This window comes from Sorex fumeus, unplaced genomic scaffold (assembly GCF_029834395.1).
Source record: "Sorex fumeus unplaced genomic scaffold, SorFum_2.1 ptg000029l, whole genome shotgun sequence".
Taxonomy (NCBI): domain Eukaryota; kingdom Metazoa; phylum Chordata; class Mammalia; order Eulipotyphla; family Soricidae; genus Sorex; species Sorex fumeus.
The window spans coordinates 12,314,248-12,336,649 of NW_026606086.1; the positions used below are offsets into that span (position 1 = coordinate 12,314,248).

Below are 22,402 nucleotides of genomic sequence, written 5' to 3' on the forward strand. Positions count from 1 at the left end.
TGAAAGAAGAATTTAAGGGGGCAGTTGAATGATCCTTTAACAAAGCAACGAAAATGATAAGCAAAAGCTGTATAACGTGGCCAGAGAAATGATTAGCTGCAAAAGTAAAATGTGGGTCTAAGAAAAATATAACGGGGGTCCAAGGGTGGCACCGTGGTACAGTGTCTGCTTTGTAGGCACGAGGCCACCAGTTTCACCCTGGCACTGCCCCAGGGAAAAGGTGATCCTGGACGCTACAGCCAAGAGTGCCACCCTTTCGAGCAAGCATCATGACCAATCAAGGGTGCATGAGCACCACTAAATGCGAGCCCAGGGGAGCGCCATTGCTGATGGCCATAAGCTCCAGTGAGCACCACCATTAAGGGTATAAGCACTGCAGCTGGGGGCGTGAGACCCAAGTCACAGCAGTGGCAGCAGCAATAAAGAGGAAGGAAGAGAAAATGGAAAAAAAATACCTTTCTGAGCAGAGAGATGGTCCAGGGTTACAGGCACTTGCAGGTTCAATCCCCAGACCCACATCTAAGTCCTTCAAGCCCTGCCAGGAGTGGTCCCTGAGCACATAGCCAAGAGTAAGCTCTGAGCACTGCTGCTGGTGTGACCCACAAACAAAAGAGCAAGAATAAAAGAGTTCTGAAAAATAAATATAACGGCTGAGTTAAAGAATCCAATAGGGCTTAACAGCAAACAAGAAGAAAGAGATGATAAGAGTTGATGAGTTGGAAGGCATGACCATGCAAAATACCCAAACAGAACAGCAAATGGAAAAAGAATTAAAACATAAAAAAAACATGTGAGAGTCCCATGGAATGGATTATCAGGAAGAACAATATCTGCTTTAGAGGGGATGAAGAAGGAGAAGAGAGAAATGGGTAGAATGAATAACAGCCGAGCACTTCTCAAAATTTGGGGGGAGGGGGAAGAAATTAAATTCCAAATAAATGAGGCACACAGAATCCCAAACAAAATAAAGTTTTACATTTTGGGATATAAACAGATACATCCCAAGACATAATATAGTGTTAAAAAGCAAAGTCAGGAATAGAAAACAAGTGTCATGAGAGAAAGAGAGAGGGGGCGAGCGTGCAAGAGTTAAGGTACTTGTCTGCAACAGAGAATCCGTGTTCAGCCCTAGAGCCCCTGACACCACGGGGAGCTCTGTTGGGTTCCCCAGAACCGCAGGGCCTGGGCAGCACCACATCCTCTGGCCCTCGCTTAGTGCCACTGGCCAAGTAGTTCAATCCCAAGGAATTGTGGGAAGGGCTCTTGGGGGCACTTGTGAGACCCTCACCCCTGTCAAAAAGAACAGACCATATCTAGGAAAAACCCAATGATATGTAGGATGCTCCTATTTCCTTACACCTCTGGGGGTGCCAGGGTCAGCTCAGTGGTTTAGCGCTTCGGCCTCCTGAGTAGAAGCCCTGACATCCCTGGTGGAGTTGCTCAGGCCGAGTGAGCTTGAAAGTGCTCCTGGAGCCATGGATCATTCCTGGCCATTCCGCAGGCAGGTGTGTGCAAGCATTGCATGCACACAAGGAGGGATTTGTAAGCACCATGGAGGCGTGGGGACCCCCTCACACCATGAGCAGATGTGGGAGTCCCATCACCACACCAAAGCTGAATTTTGGAGCCCCACGACCAGTTGTTGGGTGACCCTAGTCATTGCAACATCCACAGTGGGAAGGGAAAGTGGGATCAAAGAGTTTCTGGGAACTTTTCAACAGAAAACATGCAAGCAAAACAGAAAACATTCAAAGTTTGGAGAGAACAGGGTTTTCAGATGCTAGTTAAGGTAGAAGGAAGGAGTTTTACAGAAGAAATATAAATTAAAGTGACTCATTACCACAAAGAGGATTTGCAAGAAATATCAAAGGGATATTTAGAAAATGAAAAGCAATCTTGCCAAGAATTAGTAAGACATAAAATTACATAATGGCGAGGCAGTGGGAGAGGTGAAAATGTGGCCCATTGGGGCCGGAGCAATAGTACTAATGGGGAGGGCATTTGCCTTGCTCTAGGTTGGATACCCAGTATCCCATATGGTCCCCCCAAGCAATTCCAGGAGTAATTCCAAATGCAGAGCCAGGAGTAACCCCTGAACATCGCTAGGTGTGATTCAAAAAGCTCCCCTATGCACGCCCCCCACCCACTCCGCAAAGTGGCCCACTTAAATGAATGTAAGGTCAATCTACTTCATAGGGCCCAAGTTAAAAACTTACAACTTTAGGTAGGCCTTACAGAAAAGTCTCTGGGGAGTGCGTAGATAGCTCAAAGGACTGGGTACAGGCTCTGGGTGTCAAAGGACTCAAGACCATACAGTTATTGGGGAAACTAAACAGCTACATATAAAAGAGTAACTGATGATGGCTGTGTAAAAGATAAGAGTGTGGGGCTGGAGCAATAGTACAGCAGGTAGGGCACTTGCCTTGGATGTGGCTGATCCAACCAAGTTAGATTCCCAGCATCCCATATGGTCCCCTGAGTCCTCCAGGTATGATCCCTGAGCACAGAGCCAGGATAAAGCCCTGAAGATGGCCAAGTGTGGTCCAAAAACCAAGTAATAATATAAAATACAAAAGATAAAAATCTGCATTGGTAACAAAATGGAAGAAACTTGGATTGTGTGAAGCAATGCAATGTGGCTAGTAAAATATGTTACTGAATGACTTCACCCATGAATACAATACAGGGACATAAAATGAATGAATGTACAACGTTTTCTAAAAAATTAGTAGACACTGACAGAAGAACTAAGGTGACGTGAGGAGAAGTCGGGTCTGAGAAGCAAGGTTGGGTATGTCAAGGAAAGGTGGTGGGCTCACTAGGGTGAAAGCAGACAGTATGGAGTGTGTATGACTGGGGTCCAAGCACTGGAGTACTGAGCCCTGAGGACTCCTGGGTGCAGACCAAAACCAAAATAGAAACCAACCCTAAAGAATGCACAAAAGAGTTTTTACGAAAAAACAAATTTTGAATAAGTTTGCAAAGTACATTACAGCATGTTTAGGAGAACCGAATTTTCCATATATATATATATATATATATGCTTCCCTATTAAACCTGTATCAGCTAACAATCTTGACAAACATTTTTCTAAATATTGTTGAATATTACTTAGATACAAACTTCAAATCGAATATGCAATTGCCAGCATTCAATGGAGTTGAGGATGGAAGAGAGACTATTCAGGGCTATTGCCAACATATTATACAGTAATCTTGTAAAATACATACAACGGAATCAGTTGCAAAGAATAAAACTAAAAAGCTCTCTAATTATCTAGTACAGTCACACTTTTGTATCAAAGAATATAAACTGCTTAGAGAGCCTTTAAATATATATGTGTGTGTGAACATATAAAAGGCTTGCTAAGCAATATATAAAAAGCTATATATATATATATATATATATATATATATAAAGTAACCGCTTTAAGTTAGCAGAATTTTATATATTAAGTCACAACTTAGATGTCAAAGGCAAGCCTTCTCTGGTCACTAGCTACAAAGAAGATAAACAAGCACAGATTTCTGGGTTTGAATTCCTAGGCCTTTCATAAACAAACTCTCACATGCTTACATCTACTGAAATTATAAGGTGCATTTGAGGTATTTAAACACCAAGGCATGAGCCCACAAAATGGAGTGAAACGTCTCCACAGAAACTGAACTGTGAAGAAGTGGTCTGAAGTGTGTGTGTGTGTGTGTGGGGGGGGGCACTACTTGGAGTAGGTTGCAAAAGAATGAAATGTTTAGTTTATTCAAAGTTGCTAGATAAATAATTTTCTTTCTTTGTGGTATAAATCTTTCACTTCAGACAGAATTTCATTATGCAAGATAGTCTGTGCATCAAAATACGAGCTAGAGAAAACTCAACCTAACACACAACTACAAATTTCAAAAAGTGATTTATTATGGGAGGAAATCGGGGGCGGGGGGCGGAATGTATAAAGAGAAGAAGCAACAGGTAAGCAAATCTAGATGTAGAGAGAACGCCAAGTTCTTCGTCAAACTACGGGTTAACTCTCTTCTAGAGTTCAAAGAAAATAAGTGCTTAGCATTCTTCCACAAAGTAAAATCTCATTTGTGCAGAAATGTAACAAACACACAAACAAAAATCCCAGAAAGTTTTGTTGTAAGTGCTGCTTGGGTTCCAGATTTCTTTCTTTGAGCACGAGGGTATGTGAGTTGCGTGGAAGAGCCCACAGCCTCCCAGTTCTGCAGAGGTCTCTGTAGGTGCTGACCCAGGCTTGGGGCAACTCAGGACTTTCGTGACCTCCACGCAAGCCACACTGTGAACCTGTAGAATTGCTACAAGATGCTGTCCCTCATGGAGATGCTTCTTCACTGGAACCTGAAGGGGCACAGATTTTTTTGGTCCCTTTTTGAAATTATGAATTTTTATGGGGGAAGAAACCCTACAGGCCATCTGGGCCCAACGCTGTCTCTCTGCAAAGGAAGGCTCTGAGGTTCGGAAAAATTTAGGGACTTATGTTGACTGGGCTGGCTAGAAGTAGGGCTTGCAACCAGGACTCCAGTTCCAATCCAGTTCCAAACACATGTTCTCCATCTCTTCTGTCTCATTGCAGTTGCCTATAGTCTGGCCAAGCATGGTCTGAGGTGGTCTGAGGTACGTGTGTGTGTGGGCACGACTTGGAGTAGGTTGCAAAAGAATAAAATGCTAGACATGGACCTTCCTTCAACTATGAAAAATTGGTCGTCTATTCTTCCTCCTCAAAACCTGTTTTTTTTTAATAGATTGCCTGCATTGCCCCCCCCTCCCTCTCATTCCCTTGCTTTCCTAGGGGCCTCACTTTCTCCAGTCACAAGAAAACTACCAGGAATAGCCTTTCTTAAAAAGAGCTCCTAATTATCAGTGATCTACAACATTTCCATAGATTTAACTTATGCATATAAAATTGTGTTGTTTGCCATGGTTTTGAAAAACTGCAGTCAGTGGCTTAATTGTAATAAATGTTTTCCTTTGGGGTGTGGCACACCCAAGTGTGCTCAGGGTTTATTTCTGGTTCTACGCTCAGGGGTCATTGACCTCGTGCCAGGCAATGCCCTACTCACTGTATTATCACTCCAGCACCTAAACGTTTTTTTTAAATAAACATTATGGTTTTTAGTCCCTAACCTTGAAGAATGCCAGCAACAACAGTTATTTGTTCTACTGAAATAGTTTGAGAAAAAAAGAAATGTTTAATGAATGACTGGGTAAAATAAACATGTCCAGGTAAATAATCTTTATTATATACATTAACCTCTTCAATTAGCATACTTTAACTTCATAAAAAAAGTTATTTTCTTCAGAGTACAACAAAATAAGAAATTTAGTAATACTTTTTTTTTTTAGCTTAACCATATATTTAGAAAATCTCACCTCCAATTCCTCAGCCTGTTCTGCGTTATCTTCTTCTGAGCCACTGGTTTTAGGCAAATAGGTCATTTTTAATCTCAGATAACCTTTTACTCTTGATTTATGACTGTAGAAAAGAAAAAAGTCATTCACAGAACTTTAACACTAGGAAAAAAAGCATTTTCTGAATATGAATTTATTAAGCACCTATTAGATACTACCAGAACTCAAAGACAAGATCCAGAGCACAAGATACCTAGGAAAAGGAATAGATGGTGAAGAAAGAGGACATGCATACACAAATCTTTGTTAGAAGGCAATGATATCTATGAACATTTGAGTGAAAGATAGGGGAAATCTGAAAACGAAGATGGTGTTTGAGATGGGGCTAGGAGATTTTGATCAGGCGGATTTTTGATCTGGAAATCAGAGAGAAATCTGGGAACAGTGTATAAAAGGGCAGAGGCTGAGTTTGGCTGGATTACAGGAGACGTAGAGAAGATGGAGATGATCCAGATGAATGTTTGAAGAAACACGGGAATTTAGACTGTATTTTGTATTCACTGTGAAGCCAGAGAACTTGGGGCTAGAAAAATTGCAGCTTCAGAGATGTGCTTTGAGGAAGTGTCTTGCTATGTGACACAGCATAGTGGGAAAGAGGAGCGTGAGGTTTCTACATTCTCTTTGCCAACTGTTTCATCTGACACGTGTTAAGTTTACCTGATTGATTTTCATATTGTGTCACCTCTTTAAGTGATGAGTTGTCTAAGATAACGCTTGTTTCTTACTATCTTAATGTTGAATGATTTTAAACCTGTCTTTCTTGAGTCTCTAACTGGATTCTAAGGCCCCCACGAATTCTAGCATCCCTTACTTGTTCTAGTTATGTTATAGAGTTTTCTAGATATCAGTTATGTACCCAAGCACACTGTCTTTCTGGACAAAAGGGTGTTGATCCTTTTATTCCATCTTCAGGACACATTCTCCCACTTGATACCTCCCATAATTATTTTAGCTGTTCTTCTCAGTACAGTTCTCATGAAATTTGAAAAGCGCATCCTTTTTGAGCGGTCAATAAAATCCTTGATGCTAATTTATCAGACCACTAAAGTGGCTCGTGTGTTCATATGTGAGAGGTTGTGAAGATATTAAGTAACGTGTGCTCTAAAAGATGAATATGCAAAACTTGCTCAGATGCCTTTTTTTTTTCTTTTTGGGTCAGACCCGGTGATGCACAGGGGTTACTCCTGGATCTGCACTCAGGAATTGCCCCTGGCGGTGCTCAGGAGACCATATGGGATGCTGGTAATCGAACCCGGGTCGGCCGCATGCAAGGCAAATGCCCTACCCGCTGTGCTATTGCTCCAGCCCCTCAGATGCCATTTTAAAGAAGAGTTTCATTACCATAAATGTATTTCATGTCTTTTCAACTCGGTATTAATCTCAGAGGCTTGGACTTAGGTTCAGATCTAAAAACTTTAGCAGAAATTCAATATATAACTACTTTGATAGCAAGTAAATATTCACACAGTATAGAGTGCTATTCCTTTTATTTTGTTTTAACATTTATATTACACGTAGTAAATAAAAATTCTGAAATAAAAAATGTAGCAAGTTCCCATGGATATTTTAAATGCATCTGAAATATGCATATGCAGAATGCATTTTTTAGTTCTAAAAGCAAGACCAATAACATTGTTTTCCCAGAGGTCCTTTCTCACTTTCGCTCTGACCTTTCTGACAGAAAATCTGCATTAATGACCTGACTAGAACCCATTTGACTATGAGGCACGGAAGAACAAAAGGAGCTTTATTTATAGCTTAAGCATAAAAATTTTGAGAGGTATCAAGTAACTCAGTTTTGGAAAGCAGAATTATGAATGTGTCTCTTATTTTTAAATTCCAGTCTTTGACATCTTCCTCTAAATATTTGACTTTTTAGAAATACCTTTATTTTTCCTAATGCATATAAAATATAGTTAGGTTTTCTGGAACTGGTTTTCAGATGAATTGATGCTTGTACTGGACAAAAAGTCTAGTACTGCAAAACTGTATGTAGCTTAAGATAAGTATATGAAATAAGTGTTATATAAAGACAAATTTTATTTTTATCAAGTTTCATGGGCTGGAGCGATAGCACAGCAGGTAGGGTGTTTGCCTTGTGTGCAGCAGGCCCAGCCGAGCCGGGTTCGATTCCTCTGCCCCTCTCAGAGAGCCCGGCAAGCTACCGAGAGTATCTCGCCCACACGGCAAAGCCTGGCAAGCTACCTGTGACGTATTCAATCTGCCAAACACAGTAACAGCAAATCTCAAGATGGAGACATTACTGGCCCTGCTTGAGCAAATTGATGAACAACAGGAGGACAGGGACAGTGACACTGATCAAATTCCATAAATATTAAAGAATAAACTCTTACAGAAGTGATGTGATGACTTTTGTTTAGTTTTGGATTTTTTTGTAGTGTGCACATATACTACTTTTTGATCAGAAATAGCAATGTCTTTAAAATCACAAATCACAAATCATCCTGTTAATCGTTGATTGCCTCGAGCAGGCCCCAGTAACGTCTCCTTCATCCTAGCCCTGAGATTATATTCAAGGCTCTTTAGGAGAATGAGACCCATCATTGCTACTGGGTACGACACAGGGAGTTTGCCAGACTCTGCTGTTATTGTTTTTAAAATAACATGGCATTTAGAAATAGTTTAGTTACAAAGGCTTGCTAAGAGTCTTCTATATAAGGTATAATCAAATCTTAAAAACTTAATATATTTTTACTTTATATTTACTGACCTTCTTGGATGAAGAACAAAATCCTTAAATGTATACGGTCTCTCCATTCTTGGATTTTCTGTCTAGAATAAAAGAACAAGTTTTTAAGATATATCTGTAACCACCCCCTTACAAAAAAAATAGGAATATTTATGAACTATGAGCTATGAAATGTAACCTAAGACATAAAGAGGTTAGAGGTGAGGGAAGAATATAGCTTAACTTATTAAATGGTTACGCCTTCAAGAACGTCGAAGAAATAGCTAAGAGGACGAAGAACCTCCGGCTCCGGGCACATCTCTTTGATTCCACTGTTCTTCCTGCATTAACATATGCCTCAGAGACCTGGGCCCTACGCAAACAAGATGAGAACGCCATTCAGGTCTCCCAAAGAAGAATAGAAAGAGCTATGCTTGGAATATCACGTTTCACTCAAATGAGAGAACGAATCCGGAGTTCTGACATCCGTCGACGATCAAGGATCAGGGATGCTGTCTCATATGCCAAGGTGTCGAAAATCAGATGGGCTGGTCACGTAATGAGATTTAAAGACGACCGTTGGACTAGAGCTGTTACTGATTGGATTCCACGGGATGTCAAGAGACCGCGTGGCCGCCCACCTACCAGATGGTCAGACTTCTTTGTCAAGATCATGAATGATCGGTTTGAGGCCCTCCATGTTCCCGGAGCGAAGAGATGCCATTGGGCTACACTAGCACGCGACAGGGACAAATGGAGACGTTACTGGCGCCCGCTCGAGCAAATCGACGACTAACGGGAAGTTAAGTGATTAAGTGATTAAGTGATTAAATGGTTGCAAATGGTAATTTTTCACTTGGAACTTTCACTTTCTGCACCATAGGATTACAGCTGGCACCAAAACTGTTTAAACTAGTGGAGCCAGTGTATTATGCAGTCTAAAGGAGGGGACGATGGCAAAACAGACCAGAATACTGACTCTGGGGCACACAGAAGGAAGGTGGAATGTGTGCATTATTGGCAATTGGGCTTGGGTATAACACAGGGACAATTTCAGGAGAACAAAACAGTAAAACAGTCAGAAAAGTGTGATAGGATTCATCTATGGGGCTGGGGAGACAGTCAGTGCGTAGGGTGCTTGTCTTGCTGTGGCCGACCAGGGTTAGACCCTCAGCATCCCATCTGGTCCCCTGAGCAAAGCCAGGAATGATCCCTGAGTGAAGACCCAGGAGTCAGCCCTGGAAACTGCTGCGTGTGACCCCCAAGCAAACCCCCCAAAACTTTTTATGTAAATACTCCAGAGCCATAAATATTTCAAGGATCTAAGAGGGGGAAAGAAGTATTTTTTCTCTTTCTTATCACATTCGGTCGTCTCTTTTTAAAAATTAGTTTCCTTCTCTGTTGTGTTTTGCATTAACAGTTCATTCTATCTTACAACTCTTTCCTTACATTCTCCGTATACAATCTTACAACTCTTTCCTTACATTCTTCGTATACAGCTTCTTCATCTGGTTCTTGTAGGCTGTCTTCTCTTTCTCTTTGGACAGAGCCACCCAGAGGAAGGGTCATGGCTTGGCCTGGAGCTCTCTCCTCTCTCTGACTGGGACAGCCCACAATTCTCAAAGCTTCGGCTGCCACCAGAACAATGATCACACTCGCACCACCCAGTACTTCTTCTGTACACAATTAACTTTCCTGTTTTTTTTTTCAGCCAGGCTGGAGCCATAGCACAGCCGGTAGGGCATTCACCTTACATGCGGCCGACCTGGGTTCGATTCCTCTGTCCCTCTTGGAGAGCCCAGCAAGCTACCAAGAGTATCCCGCCCACAGGTCAGAGACTAGCAAGCTCCCTGTGGCGTATTCGACATGCCAAAAACAGTAACAAGTCTCACAATGGAAACGTTACTGGTGCCCGCTCGAGCAAACCGATGAGCACCAGGAGGACAGTGCTACAGTGCTATCTTTTTCAGGTGGCCACTTTACATTTTCATTTGTTTTGTTTTTCTATTGAAATCCAGTAAGGAAAAACTTAAATGTATTTTATTTCAAAACCTACAGCTTTTCATGCAAACTCATCTACTCCAACCATAAATTTTATCTCCCAAATTCAGTTTGCATTATCTCTACTTTTTGCTTATTTTTTTTTCGACCTCCACATCAGAACTATGATCCAATAGTGTTTTATTACTAAATATTTCTTGAATTTCTCTTTTCCTCCATTACAATCTGCTGAGTTCAGATTAGATTTCATGCCTCTATTGTCATGATCTACTTCAGTTTCGTCCTGTGAGCCTGGGCTTTCCCCACACTGGTTATTCTGCAGAATATTTCCAATCTAATCTTGAAGCAATGCTCTCATAATAGTACTGTCCTCCCATTGTTCATCGATTTGCTCGAGCAGGCCCAGTAACGTCTCCATCGAGAGACTTGTTGTTACTGCGTTTGACATATTTAATAAGTCACGGGGAGCTTGCTAGGCTTTGCTGTGCGGGTGAGATACTCTGGGTAGCTTGCTGGGCTCTCCAAGAGGGGCAGAGGAATCGAACTTGGGTTGACTGAGTGCAAGGTAAATGCCCTACCCCCTGTGCTATCTGGCTGCAACACCTGTTACCCCAATGACCGCCAAGGTTGATTCAGCTGATCTGGCTGCCCAGGCGGGTGTCCCCTTCCTCCCTCACCTCTTCATGTGCATCCCTCCCGAAGCTGCATGCTCATTTGAAGAGGACGGCCTTCCCTGAATAGAGATGGACTGGTCTTCAGTCGAGGGTATAGGAGTGGCTGCGCTCCCCTGCTAGAACCTCCAAACAAGCTCTCATAATATCAAAAAAAATTTCATTGGCTCTATCTTTTACTGGGGCTCATGTACAGAAATTAAAATGAAAAATCAGAAAATAAATAGTAACATGCTCAATAAACAATAGTATTTTCAATATTATTATACTAACAATGTTACCTATTTATGAAATAAAAATGAATAAATAAACCAAAAAAGAAAATCATAAACATCAATACCAACCGGTAAGGGGTAAAGAGGCACATCCACTTGACCTAGGAAATCATCTCTTGTCTACAGGAGAGAAAAGAAAACAACAAGGTTAGTAATAGGCTCCTCTATTTTAGAAGATTTTTATGAGCTTCTGCTATTATTACGGAAACAGCACAGCATTTTGGGGTTTCTTCCTCTGCAAACCAAGGGGAAATTTAAGGTAATTTGGCGTAACTTCTAGTACACTATTCTACTGGAGAGGGTATTAAATGAATCCTCTTTTCAGACAGCACAGCGGTAGGGCGTTTGCGTTGCACGTGGCTGACCTCGCCAACCCAGGTTCAATGCCGGAGATCCAGGCAAACTACCGAGAGTATCCTGCTCACTCGGCAAAGCCTGGCAATCTCCCTGTGGCGTATTTAACATGCTAAAAATAGTAACAGTGCTAAAAACAGTAACAAGTCTCACAATGGAGACGTTACTGGGCCCACACGAGCAAATCGATGAACAATGGGAGGACAGTGACGGTGACAGTGACAGTGTTCTGAATGAAGGAACTGCAATGGGTAGGATTCATATTTACATGCCTTATCACCTCATAGTCCTCCACAGCTCCTGAGTGGTGTGATTAGAACTAAGTCAGCAATCTTAAATCTTCCTCATTTGAGGAGTCAAAAGATCTAATTCAAGGCTAAGAGCATAACTGGCAATTGAGGGCAACACCACAAATAGGAGGAAGCCCTAGAGTCTCTCCAAATCTCTAATATAAACTCGACCCAGATACCCAATGTATTTGTCTTTTCAAATTAATTTCTTGGTAGATACCTAGAAATGGGATACCTGGGTTGACTGGGAGGCCCATTGTTACTTACTGAGAAATCTCCATATCGTTTGCCATAGAGGCTAGACCAGGTGACAGAACCACCTGAAGTGAATGACGGTTTCTCATTCTCACGGGTGAGAACTGATACCTTGCTGTGGTTTTGATTTGTGTTCCCTGATAGTGACACTGAGCACCTTTTCCATATACTTATTGGTCATCTACTGTAGGATAACATTGATCTGTCCTTCCTACACAGCTTCAGGTAGTTTAGGTTTATTGGGTTGCTCCTAACACAGTGCTCCCATTCCTCTGCCTCTGCGTTTATTTGTAACTTCTTTCTTTGTGCACTGTTGACTTGTAAATATTGTTTTTCTCTTGTCCTTCAGTCCTTTGCATAGTTCGTTCAGAGCAATGTCCTTTTTGTATGGACAGAAGACCATAAAGGCTATGCTTTTGTAACATGGGAGTTTATTGACTCTCAGTGATATTTCCCTCTTGGGCATCTGTTCTCCCGACCTAAGCCTCAGCTGTCCTCACTTTCTAGCACCCCCAAGAGCAGGGTCCCGACGAGGGATTGGATGGACCCAGGGCAAGCAGTGAGCTATGGCTACCCTGGCATCGAGATGGGCCTGGCCAAAGTGCCTAATGCTTAACTATAATTTAAGAGTGTGGTCATGGACAAATGCTGCGATAATCCAGAAAGTATTAACTAAATTCAGACCCTGCTAGGGCTAGGAATGATTAATCTGGCCTGAGCACTGTAGTCTGAGTCTGTGGCAAGATGTTTCCAGGAGAGCTGGCCTACAAGCCTCTCTCACTGTGTCCATACAAAAATAACTAGTATTAAGATGTTGATAGAGTTATTGGAAAGGAGAAAAACACCTTAGGAGGTCAGGAAGGGCTTTGGAATACCTCTAGGTGGTGTTTCCATTGAACCTAGTGGGCCCTCAGGAAGGGCTTTCTTATGTTGATTTTGCTGCCCTGACTGGGTGCAGTGTCAAGCCAAGAGTGCTGGGGGGTTAGAGAGCTGGAGGGAGATGAGAGAAAGCGCAGAGCGGCAAGAGGGAGTGTGGAGAGACTAGCAAGGGGGACACAGAGAGAAGAATATAGAAGAATACAGAAGCAGGCGCGTGGAGAGAGACCAGGCTGCGAGATGGAGCGCGGAGAGATGAGAGGGAGAGATAGGAGGAGACGGGAATGCGTGGCAGTGAGAGACTAGAACGGGGGCCTCAGAGAGACTGGAAAAGGCACGTGGGGAGAACAGAATAAACGGCATCTGATTAACCAGAATAAACGGCATCTGATTAACCAACCGGCTTGGCCCTCATTTCCTCCTCCTTCTGCTCCACGGCCTGGGTTGCCCCTGGTGCGGGAGCGGCCCAGGCCCACCCTGAACGTGGGCGGCTAGGGGGTGAACTGCCGGGGCCTCCCCCCGCCGCCCCCAGAGAGTTTATACAATCCATATGTCTTCTTTATGGAATATTGAAACAACCTAATGTCCAATAACAGATGAATGGAAAAGAAGTTGTGGTATATCTGCACAATGTAAATCTAAGCAGGCAAAAGAAAAAATTGTCATGCAATTTGTGGCAACTTGGATGGAATTGGAGGGAATCATGCTGAGTTAAACAAGCCAGATGCAGAAGGACAGATATGGGATTATCTCATTCATCTGTGGAATATAGAGAAAAAATAAGAGAGAGATTTACAGGCCAAGATCCTCAACAAAATTTTAACAAACAGAATCCAACAACTCATCAAAAAGATCATATACCATAACCAAGTAGGATTTATCTTGGGGATGCAAGGATGGTTTAACACTCTCAAGTCAATCAACATACACCATATCATCAACAAAAGAAAAAACACCATATCAACAAAAGAAAATGATCATATCAAGAGATGCAGAGAAAACATTTGACAAGGTCCAGCACACATTCATGATTAAAAACTCACCAAAATGGGAGTTGAAGGAACTTTTCTCAATGTAGTCAGAAACCATCTACCACAACCCCACAGCAAGCATTATCCTCAGTGGGGAAAACTAAAGGTGTTCTTCCTAAAATCAGACACAAAACGCGACTGTCCATGCTTGCCACTCCTATTCTATATAGTACTAAAAATTTTTTTCGTAGCAGTTAGGCAAGAAAAACATATCAAGGGCATCTAGATAAGAAAGGGAAGAAGTCAAGCTTTCACTATTTGCTAATGATACGAAATTATACTTAGAAAATTCTAAAAATCCTACAAAAAATCTCCTAGAAGCAATAGACTTGTACAGTAAAGTGGCAGGTTACAAAAATCATACCCCAAGGTTCGTGGCTTTCCTATATACAAATAATGAAAGAGAAAAAAGAAATTTATTTAAAAAAAAAGCCTAAACCTCAAACATCCCCTTCACAATTGTGCCTCAGAAAATCAAGGGCCTTAAAATCAACTTAACTAAAGAGGTGAAGGACTTGTATAAAGAAAACCACAAAACATTACTTCAAGAAATAAAAGAAAGAGCTTACGAGCATATGTAGACACATCCTCTGCTCATGGACTGGAAGGATTAACACTGTCAAAAAGGCAGTACTCCCCAAAGCATTATACAAAAAGGTAAAGGTAAAGGCCCTCCCGTTGTTCATCAATTTGCTCGAGCGGACCCAGTAACGTCTCCATTGGAGACTTTGTTGTTACTCTGTTTGGCATATCGAATACGTCACGGGGAGCTTGCCAGGCTCTGCCGTGCGGGTGAGATACTCTCGGTAGCTTGCTGGGCTCTCAGAGAGGGGCAGAGGAATCGAACTCGGGTTGGCCATGTTGGCTGCGTGCAAGGCAAACGCCCTACCGCTGTGTTATCGCTCCAGCATTATACAGCATTATACAGATTCAGTGAAATCCCTATAAGGATACCCATGACATTTTTCAAAGAAATAGACAAAAAACTCCTGAAGTTCATATGAAACAATACATAATAGCTAAAACAATCCTTGGGAAAAAGAATATGTGAGGCATCACCTTCCCTGACTTCAAACGGTACTACAAAATGGCAGTAATTAAAACAGCATGGTTTGTATGACTGAAACGTAAGCATGAAAGTTTGTAAGTTTGTAACTGTACCTCGGGGTGATTCATTAATAATAAATGAATAAATAAATAAATAAAACATGTTATTAAAGACAGACCCACAAACCAGTGAAGTAGAGTTGAATAGCCTGACACAGAACCTCAAATATATGATGATTTAATCTTTGATAAAGGAGCAAAAGAGCTGAAGTAGAGTAAGGAAAGCCTCTTCAACAAGTTGTGGTGGGAAAACTTGGGAGCAAAATGCAGAAAAACATGAACTCAGACCTCTTTCTAACCTCTATCTCTTTTCTTAATCTTTGCAGTCCTATTGCTTCAGGTCTGTTCACCCAGGGGTCAGTCCCTAGCTCTAGACCATGCCTCAATGTATGAGACAGTGCCCACAGAAACAACAATGATTATTCGGCTCAAACTGTCAATAGTGGCCAAGCTGAGAAACCCTCCTCTGTACCTGTTTCACTTATGGACTGCTGAACATAGCCATATTTTTCTTTTTTAAAAAATTAATTTTATTGAATCACCGTGAGATAGTTACAAGCTTTCATGTTTGGGTTACAATCACACAATAATCAAACACCCATCCCTCCACCAGTGCACATCCCCCCCACCAATATCTCCGGTAAACCCCCCCCCCCACTCTTCCCACCCTCCTCTGCCTCCTTGACAGCCATATTTTTCAGGCATTGCAAGCTCATGAATGATCAAACACTCATTGTATTCATCTCATGGCAGTGCATTTAGCTTATAAAGTTGGGCTATTCAATAAAACCAAACCATAAAAATAGGTTTTCTTCCTTTATCTGGGTAAACCTAAACCTAAATGAGTTAACTCAACAATCCAAAATATATTTGGGGTTGGAATTGTGTTGGGCCACACGTAGGGCTTATTTCTGGCTCAGAGCTCATGAATGACACTGTTTTTTGAGGCTCGTCTACTGTTTCACTCCTGGGGGGCTTAAGGGACCATAGTAGTAGGAGGGATGGAACCTGAGTTGGCCACTTGCCCTGTACAATCTCTCCTGACTGACTCAAAGAATTGTATTCCTTAATTATCCTGGCTGAAATTTTACCAGGTTTTGTATTTTGCTTTGAAAAGTCATATTTTATGAAATATAACATCCAGTTGTGACAAAACAGGAATAGCATAACAAGAATAAGGAAACATACTATCCTCTAGCCTTCAAGGTGTAATTCATGAATTAAATACTAACCTGTTCATTTCAGCAATTATCAGCTCATATTCTAAAATATTCTATATATTGCATGCACCTGGTTGACATGTCCAGGGAGAAGGACTTATAGAATTTAGTATTTTTTTTAAAAATTGAATGAATATGATATATACAATTACAAAATTGTTCACGATGAGTCCCAGTCATGCAACATTCCAATACTGATCCCCTCACCAGTGCGTATTTCCCATCACCAGTGTCCCGGATTTCCCTCCTGCCTGCCTCTCCCACCCTGCCCCTTTAATCTGCCTCTATGGCAGACACTTCTCTCTGTCTGTCTGTCTCTCTCTTCTCTCCTCCCTCATTTCCCCTTTAGGCACTGTGGTTTTCAATACTGTAACTGCAAGGGTACTGTGCATAACTCTTTACTTCCTTTCAGCACTCAGTGTACGTCCAGAGTGATAATTTCCAACTATCACTGTCATAATGGTTCCTTTTCTGTCCTAAATGCATTCCCCTTCCCTGCCCCTCCCCCTCCCCTTGGTGGCATGCTTCCTACCATGGACCAAACCTCCTGAACCTTGTTTCTGTCTTTAGGTATTAGTCACATATTATTATTGTTATTATTATTTAATATCATACAAGTGAATGCAATTACTCTATGCTTGTTCCTCTCACTCTGATTTCACTCAGCATGATACTCTCCATATCCATCCATGTTTAAGCAAGTTTCATGACTTCCTTTTTCTTAACAGCCATGTCGTGCTCCACTATGTAGATACACCATAGTTTCTTTATCCATTCATCTGTTCTCAGGCACTTGGGTTAGGGTATATTCGCAGGAGTGGTGCAGCTGGGTTGTATGGATGTTCAATTTCGAGTGTTTTGAGGAAAGCCCATATTGTTTTCCTGAAAGGTTGGACGAGTTGGCATTCCCATCAGCAATGAATGAGAGTCCCTTACTCTGTGTATCCATACCAGCACTGGTTGTACTTTTGACTATGTGCCAGTCTCTGTTGGTGTGAGGTGTTATTTCATTGTTGTTTTGATTTGCCTCTCTCTGATAATTAGTCTTGTGGAGCACTTTTCCCATGTACTGTTGACAATTGTATTTCTTCTTTGAGGAAGTTTCTGTTAATCTGCCCATTTTTGGATAGGGCTGTAGTTTTTTCTTGTAAAGTTCTACCAGTGCCTTATATTTTGGATATTAATGCCTTATCAGATCTGTGAAGGGTAAATAATTTTTCCCATTATGTGGGTTGTCTTTGTATTCTGGTCATTTCTTTTGATGTCCAGAAGCTCTTTATTTTAATGTAATCCCATTTGTTTATCTGTGCCTCCATTTGCTTGGTCAGTGGTGTTTCATCCTTAAAGCCTTAAAGATGCCTTTAGGTTCAACGTCATAAAGAGTTCTGCCACATTTTCCTATATGTACTGTATGGATTCAGGTCTGATATTAAGGTCTTTAATCCATTTTTATTTGATTTTTTTTTGTGCACAGTCTTAGAAAGAGGTCTGAGTTAATTTTTTTTTTTTTGCATATGGCTGCCGGGTTTTCCCATCACGTTTTGTTGAAGAGGTTTCCTTCATATTTTTTGCTCCTTTATCAAAGATTAACTGATCATATACCTCACAGACTGTCTCAGGATATTCAGGTCTATTCCACTAATCTGACAGTTTTTATCCCAATACCAAGCTGTTTTAACTATCACCACCTTGTAATACAGTGTGAAGTTGGGTAAAGTGATGCCTTTATTCCATACTATGCTGTTTTTAATTACTACCATTTTGTAGCACAGTTTAAAGTTGGGTGAAGTAGCAATCATGTTTGGTCTATAGCCTACTTTCAGCATGCTTCTCCCATCCTGGGAGGATCCTCCCAACACCCTTTATTTGGTGCTCCCTTCTCTATCTGAGCTCCCTTTTCCCCTAGCATGTGTGGCTGGCCTCCAAGCCATGGAGTAAAATTCCTGGTACTAATCTCGGCCATTAAGAAAGGTTTTTTTTTAAAATACCTTTTTTAAATTATTATTTACTCCCTTTTATTCTTTTTTGGTGTGTGTGTGTGTGTGTGTGTGTGTGTGTGTGTGTGTGTGTAAGTGTAATAATGTAGGAGATTACAATATTTACACCTCCTTATATGATGCAATGGGGAAGCATTAAAATAATCAAGCATTATTTTTGTCTTGTTTTTGGTCCACACTCAGCAGTGCTCAGGGCTCACTTAGTGTAAATATACACTTACTTTGTATAATATACTACAGCTTCTTTAAATACCTATCCTTTCTTGGGCACTTGGACTGTTTCCAGATCTTTATTATTGCAAAACAGCACTACAGCGAATGTAGGCATGCATAGGTGTGTATTTCTGTCACTGTATCACTGTCATCCTGTTGATCGTCGAATTACTCGAGCAGGGGCCAATAACATCTCTATACCTCCCAGCCCTCAGATTTTAGTAGCCTCTTCTTACTAGTCTTTTCCAATGATAGGAGGCTTTTTCAGGGTCAGAGGAATGAGACCTGTTGTCGTTACTGTATTTGGCATGTCAAATATGCCATGGGGAGCTTGCCAGGCTCTGCCCATGAGGTGTGAACATAGATGTGCATAAAACTATTTTTGTGTTCCCAAGGACGATGCTAAGGAGCAGGATCATTAGCTTATATGAAAGTTTGATTTTTAGTATTTGAGAAGTCTGCTTACCTGTTTACCCCTGAGATGAACCAGATTCACCAGTACAGAATGAGAGCAAGTACCCTACCCACTGTGCTGTCTCTCCTGCCCCCATGATTGAATGGATTTTTTGGACATAACTGTAAACATTTTCCTCCTTTCTCTTCTATCTCATTGTCTTTATATAACCTAAACAGATTAATTATTAATAAGGAAATAAAAAGTAATAAAAAAAACCTCCTCCAAAACAAGAGCCCAGATCCGTACATGTTCACTAGTGAGTTCTTCCAAACCTTCCAAGAGGACCTATTATCTTTCTCAAGCTCTTACAGAAACAGGAGAGACTGGAATTCTTGCAATTTTCCAGAGACCAAATAGTACCTTGATACTAAAAGCATACAGATATCTTAAAAAAGAAAATTACAGGACAGGAGAGCTAGTGTAGGGACTAAGGGGTTTGTCTTCCAGGTGGCAGGCTTTGGTTGAATCCCTAGTATAATATGCATGCCTAAGCATTTTGGGGTCTATGCCTTGAAGGTCCCTGTGCACTGCTGGGTATGGTCCTAGAGGTCTTAAATATCGCCAGAGTGGCCTAGGTAATTCCCTGCACCACAGGGTCCCGATAACACTGCATCCTGGGCCTCACACTGAACCACTGGCCCAGTTAGCCAAGAATTTAAAAGTGGTGGGTTGGCCTCCTAAACACCTCTTCTGAGACACCCCTGAGGTTCCCCAAAACAAAACCAATGAAATTACAGATGTATATTTCTAACGAACAATGATGCAATGATCCTCAATGAAATCTTAGGAAACTGAACTAAAAAATATATACAAAGGTCATATACCATGATCAAGTGTGATTTGGCCCGGATGCAAGGTTGGTTCAACACATGTAAGTCAACTAATGTGATATAACACATCAGCAAAAGATCAAAATCATACGATCATATTAATAAAGTTCTCAATAACCTTATGATTATGAAGTCACTTACAATAACTTCAATAAGATCTCACCAAAAGGAGGACAGAAGCAGCCTATCGCAACATAGTAAAGGCCATAAGAGCAAACCCATAGTTTACATCATATGCAGTAGTGATAAACTGAATGCCTTTTCTCTAAAATCAGGCAGGGATTCATTTTCACTGCTATTATTCAACACAGTCCTGAAAGTGCTAGCCACAGCACTCTGATAAGAGAAATTAACAGGAAATAGGAAAAGAAGAAATGAAATAGTCACTACTTGCAGATGACATGTTATACATAGAAAAATCCTAAGAACTCCATCCTCAAGCTCCTAAAAAACAGTAAATCTACAAAGCAAAATACCTCACTACAAACTCAATGCACAAAAACTTAAATCTCTGAGGCACTGACATACTTTCCAAAGTGACTGCACCATTTTACACTCACACCAGGACTGTACGAGCGTCTCCATTTCTCATATTCTTGCCAACACTTAGGTCCTATCTTTTCTTAGAGTCTTTGTATGAGTGGTTCTGCTTGCATTTTTCTGATGGCCAATGATGTTGAATATCTTTCATGTTTTTATTGTGTTTCTTATCTCTTTTTAAAATCAGCTACTATTTTGAGTTTGGGGGCCACACCCAGCAATGTTCAGGGCTTATTCCTGGCTCAGTCCTAAGGAATCTCTCCTGGAGGTGCCTGGGAACCCTATGGGATGCTGGTGATAGAAACCACGTCGGCTGTGTACTGGGCAAGCACTCTACCTGCTACTATCTCTCTAGTCCTGTGTTCCTTATTTCTTAAAGTCTCATATATTCTTTGGTGGAGATTCAGTTTCTTGCGACTGGCAGTATCAGTAGGGCAAAGAGAAAACATCTCATTCCATGTTCCTTGCTCACTGTAATACACTGATAACAAAAAAGACTTTTTTTGTCTCAATAAAGTATTATTTTAGAAACTTCTTGCAACATGACCGCTTCACATATTCCTTCCTTAAACAAGCTATCTCAAATGAGTTTATTACAGGGCTGAAGAGATGGCTCAAGAGTCTGATTTGCATGATTTGCCTGCAGGAGGCCTGGGTTCAATCGTCAGCACGGAGGTCCACCCTCCCTCCCCCTGAGCCCCAGCAGACGTGGAGCCCCCCAAGTGAAAAGAGTTTCTTAATTTTCACAAAAACGAGACAATACCAAAGATCTGGACTTCTAATATTAGAAGTCTGAACACATTTTCTGAGCTAAAAATCAATATGCTTCGTTTGTGAAGATGCAGTAGAATATAAAACTGGGGACTAATCTGGAAAAACTGGAACATATGGTAGCTATGAATATTGGACAATTAGAGGTTCTTTTTCCATTTACAAAGAAAAAGCAGTTTTAAATTCATTCCTATGAAGGCAAAGTCTGTCTGTGATGTTCATTAGTTTCTCCTGAGCCAATCAATTGTTCCAAATTCTGAGGATCAAGCATTTCTTTGCAGAATTATTTCCTATAGTTGAACTGCAAACAGAGTATTTCATAAAGCAAATTTACAGTTGGTAAAATAGGAGTAATTTAAGAATGCCCAAAACATTTGAGAAGGAATGTAGAACAGCAGGTGTTTTAAACAGGACCAGCTGTACCCAGCACATTTAATCAATAAAACACTTTTCTAATATTTTAAAGATACAAATCACAATTTCTTAAAATTGTTTCCAGAATATGAAGAGAAAACTCCGAATCGCTGTTTTTGCAAGACTTCAATTAGTTCTATGCATGACTCCAAGTTTAGAAGGATACATTGCTGGGGCTGGAGCAATAGCACAGTGGGGAGGGCATTTGCCTTGCACGTGGCCAACCCGGGTTCGATTCCCAGCATCCCATATGATCCCCCAAGCACTGCCAGGGGTAGTTCCTGAGTGCAGAGCCAGGAGCAACCCCTGAACTTCGCTGGGTGTGATGCGATAAACAAATAAATAAATAAATAGAAGGATACATTGCTATTTTTTAAAATTATTTTGCGAATAGTGAAAGGTTATTTTCATTATTTTCAAAAGAATTCTCATGTATTTAGAGGTATAGTAAGGTAAACAATGGACAATCAATAAATTCAGAAGCAATGTTTTTGTAGCTACTTTATTTATTAAAAATGAGGCAGGATGGGACGGGGGGGGGGATGAGGGGGGGGGATGCTGGGACCCATGGGGATGGATGACGGGCACTGGTGGAGGTATGGGGACTTGATCATTGTATAACTGAAACCCAAGCACAAAATTTGTAAGCCTATAACTGTACCTCATGGTTTTTCACTAATAAAAAAAAAAAAGAAAAAAAAAAAGAAAATAAAAAATAAAACAGGAAAAAAAAAATCACATATTTAAATAATATGTGGCACTTCCATTACTTAAAACCACCCCTATTATTGTTAAAAACAAATTCTACTTTTGGCTAGATTTAGCCGTAATTGTGCTGACCCATGGTGACAAAAAAAAAAAAAAAAAAAAAAATAAAAAAAAAATTAGTTACTATAATTTACTTCCTCCGCCCCTCTCGAAGAGCCCGGCAAGCTACTCAGAGTATCTCGCCCGCACAGCAAAGCCTGGCAAGCTACCCGTGATGTATTC

The 22,402-nt window shown here is 41.1% G+C and overlaps 1 protein-coding gene across 2 annotated transcripts in view; it reads right to left on the reverse strand.

Annotated features, from left to right (window-relative positions):
• NEDD4 (NEDD4 E3 ubiquitin protein ligase) overlaps positions 1-22,402 on the reverse strand; it is a 242,778-nt gene that overhangs the window by 59,249 nt on the left and 161,127 nt on the right. For both annotated transcript variants that reach the window (XM_056115486.1, XM_056115487.1), the window contains 3 exons: positions 11,127-11,177; positions 8,153-8,214; positions 5,383-5,485 (listed from right to left, as the gene is read on the reverse strand). In XM_056115486.1, the coding sequence (XP_055971461.1) occupies positions 5,383-5,485; positions 8,153-8,214; positions 11,127-11,177 (216 nt within the window). The remainder of the gene's footprint in view (positions 1-5,382; positions 5,486-8,152; positions 8,215-11,126; positions 11,178-22,402) is intronic.